The sequence below is a fragment of the Mustela nigripes genome, chromosome 5 (assembly GCF_022355385.1).
Source record: "Mustela nigripes isolate SB6536 chromosome 5, MUSNIG.SB6536, whole genome shotgun sequence".
Lineage (NCBI taxonomy): Eukaryota > Metazoa > Chordata > Mammalia > Carnivora > Mustelidae > Mustela > Mustela nigripes.
Genome location: NC_081561.1, coordinates 148,323,782 through 148,341,340, shown reverse-complemented (window position 1 = coordinate 148,341,340; position 17,559 = coordinate 148,323,782). Strand labels below are relative to the sequence as shown.

Below are 17,559 nucleotides of genomic sequence, written 5' to 3'. Positions count from 1 at the left end.
GGGGTTTGACCTCCTGCCAGGCCTGGTGGGGGATCCCGCAGAGGGGGCGGAGCTAAGCCAGGCTCTCTGCCCCTGCCCACCCTGAATCCGGTCCCCAGGGCGCCCGGCACTCTGCAGTGCCTGGTTTCCGAGACGCCCACGACGGACAGCCCCCGTAGGTCTTCACCTTCGTGAGGAGCGACAGAACCCTGGTCCCAAGAGCCAGACTCCAGGTCTAGGTTGTCCTCCGGAACCTTGGAGCACCGTTCTGGGCACTCAGATCCACAACCAGTGAGCGTCGCCATTCGGTGTGTAGGCAGCAGGGCCGACCCCAAAGCCTCCCTGAGCCTCGGCAGCCCTAAGACGTCCCCACCCGCCACCCCTCCAGGAATGCTCTTCCCAAAATTCCGCGGCAGCGTCTTCCCCAGCACGCCTGCTCTGGGGCCTCGAAGGAAGGTGGGTAAGGTACGGGAGCACAGGAGGCAGCCCCCGGGAGAGGCGGGGCCAGGGCCCCTCCAGGCGGGCTGGGGCTCCCAGCTCCCTTCTCGCGGCCCCTGTGCGGTTCGTGACCCCCTGCCCCCTATGAGCCACCTCGGGCGGGTCTTTCCCGCTATCGCATCGCCAGGACACCTGGTCCACACAGCTTCCCAAGCTTGGGGTGAGCTTAGGAATCCGAGACCGTGAAGGGGCCGTGTGAGTCTGTGTGACCACAGGGACTGGGGATGTGCCAGCAGGTGGTGCCAACGGGGATGGGGAGCTGAGCTCAGGAGAGCAGGGCCAGAGTCGCCCCGGGGCCTCTGTCAAGCTGTCTGCACAGTCAGGACAAACCAGAAAGAGCGTCTGACACAGACCCTCAGGGGACCTTTTGAGAATGACCACACAGGCAGAAGGGGATAGGGGGCGAGGCTGCAGATCACAGATGCGATTCTGCCTGCCAGACTGCAGCCACAGCAAACACTTAAATACATACAAAGTTTATTAAAAATAGATTGCAGATGAAGCACAGTAGAAATGGGGAGGTACAGCAGCTGTGATGGCCACAGTGACGCACAGTCCTGAAAAGCACATGTTCACATCTGACCCATCACTCGAGGGCGGCCTGGCCCACCTGCCCACAGGCCTGACGACACACGCACACACACCCCGTATGCCAGGATCTACATGTACTTGCAGGTACTTAGGTGTGTGTATTAACAGGAAAGTCACTCATCTGCGTCTTTTCATCAAACAAAGCGTGGATTTTGTCCCTGTAAGGTGGCCAGTGTTCGCGAGCGCCCCAGGCAGGGCCTGCTTTTCCTGAAGCCTCCAGAGCAGACACCCACATCCTTCATCAACACAGCGCCACCGCGTGACTCCCTTAGACAAGGGAACGGTGAGAGCCCACTTCCAGATAAGAACCCTGATTGACATAAGAATATTTACACTCACATTTCAGTGATTTATCGTGCAGCTCTCATTAAAGTGATTTCTACGGCTAGAAAGCCTCCCTCTTCTATTTCAAAGTGTGCATTTCCCTAACATACGTATCTGTAAGAGAACAATCTGGTAGAGAAGAATCATCGAGATCCTACAGCAGGGCTCGTCACGGAAGAGGTTTGCACATTACCACAAGGTAATTCAGCACTGTCCGAGCACACGGGATGAAACCAAGTGAGCTCCGTCTCCCCAGCTCAGCCACACGGTCACAGCTGGGGGGGACAACAGTGATCACCAGTGACTCACAGGAAAATTAAATAACTTTCTATTTGATGTTTAAAAAAAAAAAAAAAAAAAAAAAAAGGCTTGAACTGCCGCATGAGTCTGTCCGACATTTTCAGTCACAGACACCACATGTCCACGGGCCTTCCATCCGCACAGCCCGCGGCTGCCACTCGGCCCTCCTCTGCAGCCCCATGCTCAGGCGTCCCTAACCGCCCATCCCTCTCCGATGCTTCCGTTTCTCTCCACACCCATACGGCCCAGCTACACGTGCTCGTTTCAGGGTCCCCGGAAGAGTCGAAATCCTCTATGAACTAACTTAACTGCCATCTTCAAGATCACCAATGATGTATTAGTCTAACAATACTCTGGCATTTACAAAAATAGAATATCCTAAGCTTAAATCCTCAAAATTGTCTTCTTGGAGCATTTTTTAAAAAATCATGTATGTAGAATATCCCAGGAGGGCTGTCCCCACAGGGAAGGAGGCCGGGGCAGGGGCCTGACAGGCACCACCTCCCTTTTGGGCTATGTGGGTCTGAGCTGCCTGGGGACCACCCACGGGGGGCGGGTGAGGGGGGCTGTCCCCCAGAGGCTCTCTCCTGGAAGGGGACAGGTCACCCTCTGCGCACACGGTCTGCAGCTGCTCCCCCATAGTGCAAACAAGGTCTGGGCAGTTCTAACTGGTCCCCGCCCTGCGGCCGCAGCATCGTGAATGACACAGCACGCACATGGCCTGTCTGCAACACGCAGGGCTGGGGGGAAAGACATGTCCCCACTGTGCTCTCCTGCCCTGCACTCTCCCCGCTCCCACTCAGACTTTAAAAAAAAACAAAAAACAAAAAACTTATCTTCCTGTGAGTCAGGTAATTAAGAAATGAGACAGTGTTTACATCGTATAAATGATCATCTCTTGGTGAAAGAAAAGAACTTCTCGGAGCAGGACCGTCTCTGGGGCCCAGCCGACTCCAAAATGGTGCTTCGGTGACTCAGGCACGCCGGTGCGGCCTCCTCGCCGAGCCCGTCCTCTGGAGCCGTGCCCCCAGGACCCTGGGGTGGCCTGGGCACCTCATCCTTGGCTCATTTTGTGTTCAGTTCGTTTTCCAATTCTGTCAATTTACGAGAGGCTTTTACTTTGTTGGACACATCTTGACCTTGTGAAAAAAGACGCTGGCGCTCTTTGAATGTCAAGTTTTCAGGGGCTCCCGAGCTTCCAGGCAAGTCCGCTTCGTGGCTGCAGTGGAGGAAATGCAGACATCACTGATCAACGTGGGTCAGCTGCTACTCCCACTCAGTCGGCCACTCTACGTAAGGGACAATTAAGTACTGTTCCAGGAGGGAGACTCACTCCTTGTTAACTTTGCCATAACCCTTCCCATAAACACAATCACTGGGGCTGTCGTTAGACACGTTCTCCTGACTAAGCTGCTGACTTTCTCCAGCCATGCCCAACTCTCGAAATGCAGGTCCCTTCAATTTGAGCAGGTCGGGGATTCTTCCCAAGTGAGTTTAACTAAAGAGGTACAGCTTAAAAACACGGACTCGGAAGGAGCCCACATGCACCTGAGAAACGTCTCTCAGCAGACCTACCTTAACAGTTGCTGTAAGACCCTACACATTCCTCGGGGACTCAATGTCAGTGTTCTAAGAATGGTCTGGACTACAGGCTAGGTGAGGCACTTGGTGCAAACACGAGGCCCACTCACTGCGTGTGTCCTCAGGGCTGGACTTGGGCAGGCTTGTAGCTGTCTGGACACTGCCCCAGACTCCCCGCCCTCGCCGGTGGAAGCACACGGCAGCACACCCAGCTCCCACGCAAGTTTGCACCCGGAAGCCTCACACCCGCAGCCCCGTCTGAAACACAGCTCTACGGCAACGCAGAACCAAAGAGCCTGTGGGCTCCCCGGCTCGCGGGCAATGAGAAACATCTGAGAGCATGGTGAGGTCTCTGTCTGTTCGCTCTGGCCTCCTGCAGACCAGCCCAGCCGTAAATACCTTTTAGACGGTCTCTCTCTCGGATCCCGGTAAGCATCATGGGCCCCAACAGCTGTCCCAGCCGATCCCATGTAAGAGTTGGGTCCTTTTCCATAAAAGAAAAAAATCAAAGTTAAAGTGCCTGCGCAATTTTTAAAACTTTACTCACGATCAAGATGCAGTGCCACGGAGGAGAACGCAGAAGCCGACAGAAGGCCAGGGGATCTGAAGCTCGCGGCGCTCGGTGGCCTGAGGTATGGCCGGAGCATGGCGCTCCGAGCCAGCCATGCCGTGGGGATGGGTGGGCATGGCCCAGGCCTTAGGCAGCAGCAGCCAGACGGGGCACATCAGTTAAGATGCATAACTGGCATAATTAGCAAGAATTCACAGGGAAAACCCACAGAGGGCTGACTCAAAGGGGGAGACTGTGAGACACTCCTGACATGAAGGGTTTCCTCACAGTGACTGAAGGCAGGGGCCGCGCCTCGAGCCTCTCTTTTCAGGATGGCCACGGAAGCTTTTTGCTACATACATGGCTACAGTTACCAAGACAAAACACAAAGTTTCCGAGGCACAGGAAGCCCCGTGTTTGATTAAAATGCTGCAGACACGAAGTCACCCGACGCGGGACAGCAAGCTGTGCGGAGGAGGAGCACGCAAGCCTGTGGGACACTGGCCCGCGCCCGGCCCCGCGCCCAGCCCAGCCCCTGGGGTGACAGGCAGTAGCCGGCAAGGAACACCTCCGCGTGCTCTATCCACTCCAAAGGCGTGTTCAAGATCAAAAGAGATGATGCAGATACAAAATTTAAAATGTATCCAAATAGACTACCACCACTAATGATATACTATTTAAATCACAGTGCGTACCAGTGCTGCCGTATTGTTAATTTTAACATCAGCAAGAAAAAAAAATTCCACGCTAGCAGCACGTTTTATGTACAATCCCACCAAGCTGTAGCAATGTGTGCCCAAGACACCCAGCGAATGCAGATGGTGCTGGGCGTGGGACCAGACAGGCCGCAGAATTCGCGCAGTGCCTCAGCGTGGAAGTTTTCCTTCTCAGCAGCACGAAAATGACCCCCTGCCAGTTTTCTGGGCACAGGGACGCGCCGGGCGGCCCCCCGCTGGCTGGCCGCGCCTCCTCGGGGCACTGCATCTTTCCCGCTCCTTTGCGACGACCTCTGCGATGGCCGCATGCGAAAGTCTCCCCCCCCCCCCGCAAGACTCAAAAGATGACACTGCCCCGCATGGCCACGTGGGGTCACCCACATTGGACCTCCACGGCCGTTATCAGCAGAGCGCAATTCTTTAATTTTAATTCTACATTTTCCTTGTTTTAGAAAATGTGTTGCATCTTTTGAGCTTTGTTGTAAGAATGATACTTGCTTCTTCCACTGGTAATTTTCTTCAGAATTTTCAAAATTAATCAGAATATCACATCCTTTCAGTGGACTGTGGATGAATTAATTCTGCACATTCCAAGTAATCTTCAAAAGAGCTCTAGTCAAAGAACATTTTCTAAAAACACGTTGCTACGCTAGAACGAGACACTCTTTGTTCCAACTCGCACCCCGATCCTGCTCCTCAGGCAGCCAGTGGAAGAAGCCAGTCCACCCCAGGAGCATGCGGAGCGCTCACGACAGAGAAATGAGCTGAACCCAGCGGCGCAGCCTTGCGAGGGGGGTGGCAGTGAGGGGGTCAGAATCGCGCTGACGGGGTGCACGCGGCTTCGTACTGTACGAAGGCAGTCTTCAGAGAGGCACGAGCCACCAGACACAGGATGTAACCTGCTGCGATGTGGTCTTTTCAGTGCGAAATAAAGTAAGGGTTAGTGGCCTGAGGGAAAGCCTGGTGGTCAGCAATGAAAACCCAGCCCAACATCACATCAGCAGCCTTGTCGATGCCACGACACACAACGCGGGTTTTCAGCTTGTGACGTGACGCAAGGGGACGGAGGGCATCTTGCTTCAAAGATGACTACTGTCCCAAAAACGTCTTTCTAGATATCAACGACAAAAATTTTATAAGAAGATTTGATTCTGGCCGCTGAGTGACTCCGTCTCAATAGGGTATACTGAGACTTTGGGGCAGGTCAAAGCTCTGACGCTCACGGGAAGAGATCCGGGCAGAACTCGTTCGTTCTGGAAGAGCCAAGGTCACCCATGTTTTTGATTATTCAGCCTTCAGAATCCTGAGTTCTGGGCATGACACCAGGAGCATTTTAAAAGACCCTTGTGTCCGCAAAGACCACTAAATCTGACCATATTTACTGCCAGCATTCTAATTTTAAGCTAGTAAGAGGAACCTGGTATTTGGATATTTTAAACATCCCTTCCAGTGCCGTCTTGGACACTGGTTAGGGTGGATGTGCCTGTGGGCAGGATCAGTCATGCTGGTCCTCAGAGACTGTATTAACTCAAGGCAACTGTGTGCCTGTCGAGGTCTGGGTACGAGGACCATGACGTGCAGGAAATGTCACGTAACAGGCGGGAACAAAGCCAGAGAGAGGGAAAAGGAGTAATTTCACGATGGTTGGGATCTATATCTCATTAAAGCAGGACCATCAGCTCAGCGTGGCACCAACAACTCCGTCGCAACTACCACAGAAAGTAGGGGTTGTGTGGTAAAACCCTGCCACGGGGCACATAAGCCAGAACAGAAAGTTCTACTCATGTTAAAGAACGGAAACTAGCCCTTGACCATGACAGTGCTGCAAGAACAGCTCCCTCTTTATCTTTAGACACCAACATGTGTTACAAAAGCATGTGTTCGACCAACTAGAAGTTATCTGAAGAGGCAGTGAACGGAGGCCAAGACCAACAGTATTTCAAGTGATCGGGGAGTAACGGAGGGCCAGCTGCTGCCGGCGGGTCCGAGGGGCAGCTCCCTACAGGTGCGAAGCTGGGGAGCTGGGGTAGGTGCTAGAAGGACTCTTAGCACAGACAGGACCACGGGAGGGCAGGGGAAGATCACCACGCTGAGGCCAGTGATCAGGTGAAATCACATTCCAGAGCGAGTGCTGATTGAGGGGCCCACAGAGCAGCGGGGGGCAGAGTCCCGATTTTAATCAAGAAGATAAAGAGGGCTTGATTTGCAGTCCCACGTTTTACCTCTACCTTTCGAGTGGCTGGGCTGGTAGAAGCCTGGTTTTTTTGGAGGGGGCAAGGGCTGGCCTGCTCTGGGAGCAGTACTGTTGGCACGGGCCGAGGGTGGCTGGAATGAGTTGGAGAGAAAGATGCCATCGGAGGCTGGGCGCGGCGGGCAAGAGGGCTGCTGTGGCTCGGGGGTGGCGGGAAGCAGAAGGTGCCCGTGGGACTTCCTCGTGCCAGCGCGCTTATCCTGACCTGCCAGACTGCAGGGCTCCTCCTCCTCCTCCTCCTCGTGGTACGAAACGAGCCTGGCGGTGTACAGGGAGTCTGGGGAAAGGGCCGGAGCCTGGAGGGAGGAGGCGGTCCGCTGAGGCGGGGGAGGAGGGGCGGCGGCCGGAGGGGACGGCGACGGGAGCTCATAGCCCCGCGGAAGCGGAGGTCTGCACAGACCCGGCTCCTCGGGCTCCAGCAACCTGCGCTCGGCCTCGGCGTGCTGTCTGCGCCTCTCGGCTTCCAGACGGCTGTAGTACCCTTCTTCCTGTCGCCTCTGCAGGCGGAACAGACAAAAAGTACAAGAGTCAGAGTCAGGAGGGGACATCAGGGCACACGAAAGGGCGCATTTACCCTCCGTACCCCACCGCCACACTGATTGTGAATCCAGGGGACCTTTCAACGTAACAGTCTACGACACGACCGGGCTGATCCCCTGGATACTTTCATCCGGTCACGGGACCATCTGACCTGGAACAGCCCCCATGCACGGAGCGCGGGGACTCTACGTACTCCCGGGCTCCAGCTTCCGCTTACTTAAGCGCCACTGTCCCCGTCCCTAGGCCTCCAGACCCAGAATTCTCTGCCTCTCGGCCTCTCTCCTTCTGTTCTTGCCGGAGATTAACTTACCTGTGACTGCTCGGTTTAAAGACAAAACAAAACCCCCAAATAGCCTCTCGCTGGCTTTCTAGAGCCGGCACTTGTGAGCACAGAGGCCCGCACACCAGCTTTTCCGCCGCACCCCGGGAGGTCGGGGGCGGCCCCTCCTTGACCAGAAGGACCATTAAGTCACCTGGTTTCTTTCCAGTTATTCAGAGGGAAGTTAACCCAAAGCATCAACTGTAAAAAAAAAAATGACTCATTTTCTCAAGGCAACAGTCTTAACAAATATGCTTTCCACAGTTCTTAATTTATAGCTTGGATCGTAGCAGCCTCCCTGACAGACAGAAAATGAGAGAGCCAGGCGTTAACAGCGACAGCAACACGGAATTCAAATATATTTGGACACGTACTATACATTTTCTTCTGACGTACATCTGCACACACTACAGTTGACAGAGTTGAAATTATTTTCACATTAAAAAAGGCAAGAGCACGGTTCTGTTAAAGATTGACAAAAGCTGTCGAACACACGGAGGGAGTGAATGTGAGAAGGGGATCCCAGACAGAAGGCCGCCCTCAGCTGGGAGCACGCAGGGCTGCCGAACGGGGCCACCTCGCCGCACGCTCACCAGAAGAGCGCTCACGCGGGCCCCAGCGGGCTCGGGGACACACGTGCTGGCCGCGCTGCTCGCGCTCCTGCCCTGCGTCCCCAGGAGCACACACGCCCCGGACGGCAGTGCCCAGCGCTTCCCCTTCTGAGGAGGGGAAACCGTGAGGACACGTGCCAGCCCCGGGCAGGGCCCTACACCCAACTTCTCACGCGATCTTCTCACTCTGTGTGGAGACATCCTGAAGGAGAGACATCTGGTACCTCATTTCCTTCACAAAGTTAAGTGTGTGAGGGGGACTCCACTCCAGAATGGCCTGGATGACCTCTACATCAAGGGGTCAGGAATCGTAGTGTGACACGGAGAACATTTTAGGAGGAAACCAAAATCCCCTTCAGTTACATGGAGAGCAGGTACAAGTGCATGACCCCACAATTATTCTACTGCAAGAGAATGGCACGTTTTCTGCAACAAAGCAAGCCCATCAACCGTGGACATTCTGTATAAAAAATAGGTTATTCAGCTTGTTTTTACAGTGAGCACTCAATTCTAGAAGCAGTTCCTAAGACACAAGTGTACTTGACACGATCGTGTGTTGTGAACACACAGGCTGCGAAGACCGAGCAGCCCACAAGCGTCCCCAGAGAAGATGCGAGAAGGCGTGCCGCTCCCGCGGCAGGGCTGTCCCTGCTCCCACGCACGGCGGCGGGTCTGTGTGGGTGCCTGGGCGGGCAGAGGCCACCCAGAGCCCAGGGACAGCAAGACCACATGCACCGCAACGGAGAAGTCGAGGGGCTCACGTTCTGGAAAACTGATTTCGATTCTACTTATCGTGACACCAGGTAAAGCGCCAAGGGAGACCTAACCCTGAAAGCTCAGACTCCTTCAGAAAACTGCACAGCTACTGGGACCCGGCCTTTGACGAGAATATGACGACAGACTTTAAGGAATGGTGAAGGTCTAGACGACGTAGAAGTCGCGAGTTCCCACACAGGTACGTGTGCTACCATTATTGACTCTACGTGCGTTTACGTGAGTCTCATCGCTTCTGTCAATCTTGCTTTCGCTCGTCACAGATCCGCACAGATTCTACCGCTACAAAAAGCTTCCTGAAAGTTCTGGTTCGGGGCGGGGAGGAGGGCGCTCTGCGAGTGCAGCGCACTGGACTACCAAAGGAGCGACGAACGGAAACCGAGCTCCTCTCCATCGGCAGCCGGGCGCTCCCGGCCGCCCTCCACAGAAGGGAGGCAGCGGCGGGGCAGGCTTCTCCTGGCCCGTGTCCAGGACGAGCAAGCCCTGCGGGAGGGCCCAGCCGGCACACGCAGCAGCAGGCCGCGGGCTCCCTCTCTCAGAATTGGTCAAATCAGTTGTCATGTTAAAATTCAACTTAAAAAGAGTACTTTCATAAAAAAAATCCACATACGGAAACCAAGTCGTAACTCAGGATATTTATCAGATCGTATCCTGGCTGAATTCTCCTGGAATCGTGTTTTCCATAAGCCATCTGCTCTCTGTCCCGTCAGCCCGCAGTGAGTGACGTCAGTGAATGATGTCAAGTGCGGGGCGTGAACAGACTGTTACTATGTTCCCGTCACCTGCCACAGCTCGCGCTGCCCCTTCCTGACTCGCGCCCACGCACCCCCACCCCCTCCCTGTAAGCAGCCGACCCCGTCCAGGAAAGGAAGAGACCCGAGTGAGCGGGCGGGCTGCGAGGAGGCCCACTCGCTATAACCAGGCCAATGAGTTCAGAAGCAGGAGAGAGACAAGACTCACAGGGTAAGAGAGTCTGGGCACAGTTCGGAAGAGAGGTGGGTGGGCCAGGTCGGGCTCAAGTGCTGGGTCCGAGAATACAGGTGGGGGTCCAGGCCCTGTTGTGTCCTGTGCGTCTGAGGACACAGGTAAGGTCTAGCCCCTCTCCCCAGCCCATCGATGGGTTCAGGCTAATCTGGTAAAGGTCTAAGCTGCCCCTAGAGGACCATAACCTTTTCTTCAGCATCTCGCTTTGTTCTCTCCTCCTCCTGGCGGCGCCGCTCGTCCTCCTGCCTGGCGCGGTCCTCGGCTTCCCGCTTGCGCATCTCCTCCAGCTGCTGCTGGCGCCTCCGCTCCTCGTCCTGCAACTGACAACACAGCGCCTTGAACTTCCGCTCCGCGTGCCGGCCGTGTGCGGCACACGGGGCACATGCGGACACACGCAGACACACACACAGGGTTAAATACGAGATAACCAGGTTAGAATCACTGTTGAAGGACAGTAAAACACACACATCTTAGAGCTCTACAATTTCAAAATTAAGTTACCTAAGGGCGTGGTCCCCACAGTCCATTAATTTTCCCATTAAACTGTGGCTCAGAGAAGGAAACCGGCTCCTGCATTCGCACGTTAAAGGAGCACGGTTCCTGTGTCGGAATAAATGGAAGCTGAACCAGCTCCTGGAAAGCAGCAGACTTGGACAACAGGCGACACCCTCAACGGATGGAACTCTGGAAGCCCTTTATCCTCCCCTGGTGCCACCCGGCCTGTGCTCCAGAGGACTCTGGCACGCCGCCGCTGGCTTCCCTGGGGCCAGCACACAGCTCCGGCGGGACGGGAGCGTGCCAGCCAGCCCGTCTGTATCAGCCCCTTGGGCCTGGGCACCAAGCTTCCAGCAGGCTGGCCGTGCCATGTGCTCTCTTTGAACCCTATCAAGAATTCCTTCTCAGTCCGGGGATGCCCTCAAACCTTGAGTCAGAGAACCTGAACCTGAAATTCAGAAGGAACCTTACTGTACCCCCCTTCTGCTCCATCTCCGCCAGAATTACCCGCTCTGTCTGGGAACCTACCGCCCAGCTCCCCGAGACAGGGCGCTCTATCTCCAGGTAACTACTGGGCAAAAAGTTCTTCTGGGGGTCTAAAATTCACCACCTGATGGTTTGCTTTCTGTTTTTTTGTCATTCGGGTTCTGCCTTCTTGAAACAACACAAAACAAATTTACTCTCTTTCCTTTGCACCAAGCAAATGCTTCAGGATATTTTCCAAAAATTTATGACGTAGCCTGTTTTGGTTTCTCCTTTATCCTTCTGGTCAGATTTCTCTAAGTACTGTGGCTTCAGGGCACCTCTGGCCAGAGCCCTTCTGTCGTTACAGTCCAGGATAAAGGCAACTTTGAACCCCTGCTTCTCAGTTTCGGTCATGTGAGACAGAGCTGGCCTGTAGCAGTGCCCACAGCCCCACGCCACCCTCAACATCAAAAGAAGTACATTTAAAATTTAAAAAGTGAAAATGTAACTGAATGGCACCCATTTAAATTGCCAAAAGCACTGCTGGAATCCCTTACATAAAACTGCTCATGGTTTATCTCAGTATTTACAGAATTACTAGTTATTGTATAAAATGTTCACAGCAGAAAATGGAAACCGGACTGAAATCGATTTTTATTTTTTTAAACAAAACCCTAACAACTTCACTCTTGCCCAGTTTCTGTGGAATGAACCCTTCATCTGGTGGGAAAGTAACAAATTAACTTGTGTCCCTAGACTTTTTCATGTCAGTAAATAACACTAAGACATCTTAAGGAAAAAAAAAAAAAAGACAAGTGCCTCATCAAGAAGACAAACCTAATGTCCTCTTTTAGTATAACCTAGAAGTATGCCCGGGAGGGCGGGCAGGGTGGCTTCTGCGGCAGGGGCAGGTGCTGCTGCCTGAGAAACCCAGCACCGAGGAAGGACTGTCCAACGTCCCGCTCCAGGGAGTGCAACCCCACGCCACACTCAGGGCTCACAGCCGGCAGCGTTCTGAAGACTGCTCAAGCATGTTACAGTCGTCGGTCCAAATTATGAGAAACAGTACCCAAATAAAAGTAACACAATAAAACAGCAATTGAAAATACTAAGGATTCTACAGAAGAGTAACTGATGGAGGAATGTCAAAGTGCATGAATGAAGTAAGTTTTCTGTTACCTGATGAAGCACACATTCATTCATCCTGTTATACTCTCCAGACCTAATTAAAAGCAAGTCTGAGCAAGAAAACCAGTATCCACTGGAACAGCCCACTCCTCCTTCTAAACTAAAGAGGAGTATCATTTTAAGAAATGAGAACAGTTAACATTCTCATAATTACAGGTACAGAATGTTATCTTATGAATCTGTAAACAGACACTTTCTCTTCAAAGATTTCACTCTTCTAAATCTGGATGGGGAAAGCGAGGAAAGGTCTCCTGGCTGAGGTTCGTTCCCGCCGATTTCTAAAGTGGGCAAACGAGCCAGTGCGGGGAGGACTGAGGCGGCCTCTCTCCACGGGGAGCTAAGCTGCTTCACGTCCCCTCATCTTCAAAACACAGACCGTTCTGTTCCTCATACATACGCTGCTTTACTCTACCCTCCTCCCCCCAAACCACTAAGGACAGAAGAGAATCCAATCTCTTAATTTACTCCCAACAGTAGCTCAGGACGGTGCACTGAGCTGACGTTCAGCACCAAAGGGCAGTTCACCTCGCTACAGACCTCAGGGCTGACGTCCGCGGACAGAAGGCAGACTACGCTCACCCTGCAGTCACGAGCTCACGGTTCCATAGTGACGTGTGTCAAAGCCGTCCGGCAGGAAGGTACATTCAGGGGAACGGATCGGAGCTGACAGACGGAGAATTCTCACAGAATGAACACAAGACAGCTCAGACGGAAGCTCTTCTAAACCAAGAACTAAGCTGGGATTTCCCAGTCCTCTAAGAATGAACGAGCCCTGCTCCACTGGGGCGCCGCTCCCCATTTCGCATTTTCGCGTCAATAAAAAAATACGTTTAAAACTATGTGTTTATGACTTTATACCACAAGACACTAACTTCTATCTTGAACTTACAGTAAAAGCCCCATTAGGGGAGACAAGCACATTGAGCTATCGGAATACAAAACAGGGCCAAGGTGTCCCTTACCTTTTGACATTTTCACTCAAAATGTCAGATAAAGCGGGTTGTTAAGCCCTGTTGTTAAGCGGGTTGCTCTTAAGAACTTGGGCAAGACTTTTCTGCCTGTGTTTCTACCCATTAAAAATACCTGAACATTTTTAATATCCCCTTCCCCCGTGAGGAACCCCTATGATCAGGCAACTTAATGCCTCTGGGCTTTGGCCCATGACTCCAGGGTCCGGGGCAAGCGCTCAGCTAGGAGCCCCACGCGGAGAGCGCGGAGGGCAGGCTGTCCTCCCTAGGAAAGCTGTCCCCTACCGTGCGGGCAGTCCGCCAGGAGCCAGCTCCCTGCTCTCGGCACAGCCCTGCCTCCGTCTGCTCGGTGGGAGCATGAGGACGAGCTGATCAGGAGCTGCGGGAGCTACGGCTCAGCTGCCCCAACAGTCTGGCGGCAGGGACAGGATGTCACCCACAAGGAGTCCGCGTGGCTCCAAGAGCCCAAGACGCGCACCCGAGGTTCTCTTCGCACAAGAGCCGCATGGGACACAGCAGGGGAGTCTCGTGTTCTGCTCTGGAACACGGCACGGTGGTCTTACTGTGGATGTGCTCTCTGCATTCCTGGAGTAAGACAGCCCACCCTTCAGCTTCCGCTGCCCCTCCTGTGGCCAGGCGCTCCTGTGGGAAGAGGCAGGAGCAGCCCGCCTCCCCGGACAGGCAGCCCACCACTGCGTTTCCCACGAACTCCTGCTTTCAGTCCAAACCCTCCCGTGCCCAGGTTGCTCGGGCCTGCCCAGTTCCTGCCGTCCTACACGGAGACCAGCCAGGAAGGCAGCTGACCAGGGCAGACCTAGCCTGGGCCTTCGCAGGAGGAAAACAGGAGAGCTACCCAACTCCCTGAAACCATCCCTTCGCTGGCACAGGGCCAAGGCGGAGGGGTTTCCCCGTGAGTGGTCAGGTCCCGAATCAGCGGCTGAGCCGTTCTAACGGTAACGAGACAAAGCCCGAGACCAGCCAACACAGAGCCTGTCACACATCATGTCCGTTTCTAGTTGAAAAATGCGTCCTAGCAAGAACTTCACGAGCAGGAAACGTTTCTGTCTAGCAGAATTTGAAATCTATATTAACTGAGAACTCCAGTTAGAATCCTGTCTCCTGGGGCGCCTGGGTGGCTCAGTGCGTTAAGCCTCTGCCTTCAGCTCAGGTCATGATCTCAGGGTCCTGGGATCGAGCCCCGCATCGGGCTCCCTGCTCAGCGGGGAGCCTGCTTCCCCCACCCCGCTCTCGGCCTGCCTCTCTGCCTACTTGTGATCTCTGTCAAGTCAATAAATAACATCTTAAAAAAAAAAAAAGAATCCTGTCTCCTTGGCGTCTGGTGAATCTCTTCCACACGGGCCTTGCCCCTGTGCTCTACCCACATCACATGGCTGTCACGAGGGGATGATCTGGGAGAGCTGGGGTAACAGAAGCACGAGCTGCCCATCCTGTTACCAGGTAGAAGGGACCTGCTGCCCTTCGCCCGCAGCCAGGGGAAGCCACGGGGACGGCTGACACCCCCCCCCCCAAAGTGCTGTGGTGAAGGGGAGGGCAGGCGGGGCCGTGGGGAGGCACGGATGAACCACAGCACTTCATGGCCATGGGAAGACTTGGACGTGTCTCTAAGGGACAGGGGAGCCACTGCTGGGTTCTGAGGACTCTGGAGAGCTGACACTTCTTTAAGCAGGACCCCTGCAGCTGCTGTGTTGAGGAGAGCCTGCACCGGACAAAGGCAGAAGAGGGCCTCGGCAAGAAGGCCTGTGCAGTGAGGAGACGGCAGGGGCTCGGGCCAGTGTGGGTGTCCGGGGCTCAGCTTCTGAGCAAGTGAAGAGGCGGGATTTCGCAGCCCACAGGAACAGGGCTTATGGTGACGAAGGTTCACCAGAAGGTCATTCAAGAGTCGGCTGACACGGACACGGCAGAAGGCACAGGTGAGCAGCTGGACAGGCATTTCGGGGGGGAACACACTGGGGTCTGCCACGACCTGTCTGACTCCCAGCGGAGGTGAGACATGGGCAAGTGCGTACGGGTCTTTGGTCTGAGAGGGCTCGGGCCAGCAGCGCGAGTGGGGGTCTCGGACCGGGAGGCGGCCCTCGAAGAGCAGAGGGTGAGCAGAGCCAGGCCTGCCGAGCCGCTGAGCGCAGCCGTCCTCCCCGTCGTCCCGGACGCGCCGTATGAAGGGCACACCGTAGACCCCGCACAGGGGACACTTCTCTGTCTGTCGCTCCCGCCACTGCCCTTCTCCTCTCAGAGAGAGGACCGACACCCAGCAGCGGAGGACTCTCCACGCCCTGCCAGCTGACAGGACTCTGCAGATAAGGACACTGCTGGCCGTGCCCTTCGTATTCACTGGGGAATCAGGCTAAGAAATGCTCAGACTGAGGTAGTTCAAGTCCATATTAACACTCGACATAGTTACCTTTTAAACAAAGAAAAACTCTGAAGTGTGTCTTTAAAATACAAATCTTGGTGTAACCCTTTCTCCCTGGGCATCACTCCTCTGCACAGAGGCCTCTCACCGGCCCACGGAGCGGGGGACCCCTCAGCCCGTGCGCCGGTCAGCACCCGGTGTGTAAGGGACACCCTGCGCGTGCGCCTGAGCAGCCGACACCGAGAAACCGCTCTGAGTGTCCGACCGCCTGCCGCAGGTACACCTCCCCGCACCGAAGTATGGAGGGGACACCTGTGTTTTCTGTGTCCTGTGGGAAGAGTAGGGCTAAAGCAGTGTGCCCCTCAGCCGTCAGGGAGGGCAGCTGTCTCTGCGAGAGACTTCTCTTTGAAGCAAACAGTGCCGCCACACTGCTTGAATTTAAAGAAAAAAAAAAAGAAGACAAAAGGCTCATCTGGTGCCCAGGATTTGGGACTGCTCACAGTCCCGTGTGACGCTGTCCATATTCACTTGGAAGCTGGCTGACAAAAATGACCTCAAGAGAACGTCACGGGTCTGCCAGCAGGCCGTGACTCTGGCCGACGACACAGGTGACGGTACTTGAGCATCGCCGGCACCGAAAGGCAACCAAACTTCCCCAATACGGACAGCGGACGCATGGAGCTGACAGCAGGAAGGGCTCAGCAATTCTCGGCCAACAGGACACCGCACGGCTGATAAACCAAGTGTGCCCCGGATTATCAATGACAACACGGAGGGTCTGCGGAAGGCCCGTGGGCCACCGGCAGACGGTGCTCTCCTAGAGACTTGCACCTGCATCGGCAAAACAACGTGAACAGGAGTTCGTGTGCGTTTCTAATAGTTGATTATTCCAAATCTATCACACCAAGGTAGTAAAAATGAAACATTATTTACTGCAAAATTTCTCTCATTTGCTCACGTGCTTATGACTACATGAGAACACACGGAATCGGCTTTATGACTAAAACTAAGAAAAGGTCAAAACCATAACAGACAGCACAGTCAGAAGGAGCGGAGGGAAGCCAAGAGGAACTAATCTAAACACACGGAGAGGCATGCTCTGGAGAGGACGCGGCTGCGCAGCCTGCTCCGGGACACCCCCAGGAACCGCTCCACAGAAACACAAAACCACCACCACTGAAAGGAAAAAGAAAATCGAGACAGGAAAAAAGTACCAAGGAGAAAGAAATGAGAACATACCAAATCTAGAACAGAGATTGCTGGCAGAGCAGTCTGCTGCTGCAGGTAACAGAGAAGGGAAAAAAAGAAAGACGAAGTGTGAAAACACGTTCAACCTGCCCGCCACCGCCACCGGCGTGTTTGCTGCTCCCGCGCGTTCCCGGCGCCGGAAGGACACCCCGGCAAGAACAGCAAACATACACCCCGGCTTCCCGAACTCAGAAACAGGAAAATGTCCACACATGTACTACACACTTGAGTTTCATTATTTGTTCTTCTAAGTAGAAGAAACTTTAAAAGCACAATCTCCCTGAGCTCTCTTACTTGGGAGACTAAGAGAGTAATCTTAAACAGGATTAGTGATAAATACACAGATACTTTTAACGAAATCATCGTACAAAACTTTCCAAATGTCATAGTTCATATGAACAGGCTCTGGAACAGTCAGTGTTGAGCCGTCTGGGAAGCCTGGCGGACCGTTAGTGAGAACTCGCTGTGGAGAGTGAGTGTGGAAATGCCACAGAGCAGGTGCTGACTCTTCACTAGGGGCCAGGGTGACCAAGGTGAAGGTGAATGATGTCTGCTGGTTCACCAGAGACACTGGCTTCACACGCAGCGTGGACCGCAGCCAACACGCTCTCCTGTTGGCGGGGGCGGGGTGGTGAGACCTGAGGCTGGGAGCGCACAAGGCTCCTGCGACCACCTCCCGCCACCAGCAGCACAGGAAGCAGAGGACCCTGCACCGAGCACTCAGCCACCATGTGCACAGGGGAGGCCGGGGTCCTGACCCTAGAGTGGAGACTCTGCAAAGAATTTGGACACTGTTAAGTGACCCA

General features: G+C 54.3%; 1 protein-coding gene across 18 annotated transcripts in view; it reads right to left on the bottom strand.

Annotated features, from left to right (window-relative positions):
• Window positions 1-937: 937 nt before the first annotated feature.
• The window catches only part of AFDN (afadin, adherens junction formation factor), a 97,764-nt gene continuing 81,142 nt past the window's right edge, over window positions 938-17,559 (bottom strand). For 6 of the 18 annotated variants that reach the window (XM_059401426.1, XM_059401431.1, XM_059401433.1 and 3 more), the window contains 5 exons: window positions 16,745-16,783; window positions 10,204-10,338; window positions 6,768-7,287; window positions 3,673-3,757; window positions 938-2,911 (listed from right to left, as the gene is read on the bottom strand). In XM_059401426.1, coding sequence (XP_059257409.1) covers window positions 2,758-2,911; window positions 3,673-3,757; window positions 6,768-7,287; window positions 10,204-10,338; window positions 16,745-16,783 — 933 coding nt within the window. In that variant the 3' untranslated portion in view covers window positions 938-2,757. The remainder of the gene's footprint in view (window positions 2,912-3,672; window positions 3,758-6,767; window positions 7,288-10,203; window positions 10,339-16,744; window positions 16,784-17,559) is intronic. The other 12 variants (XM_059401443.1, XM_059401439.1, XM_059401441.1 and 9 more) reach the window with 6 other exon arrangements.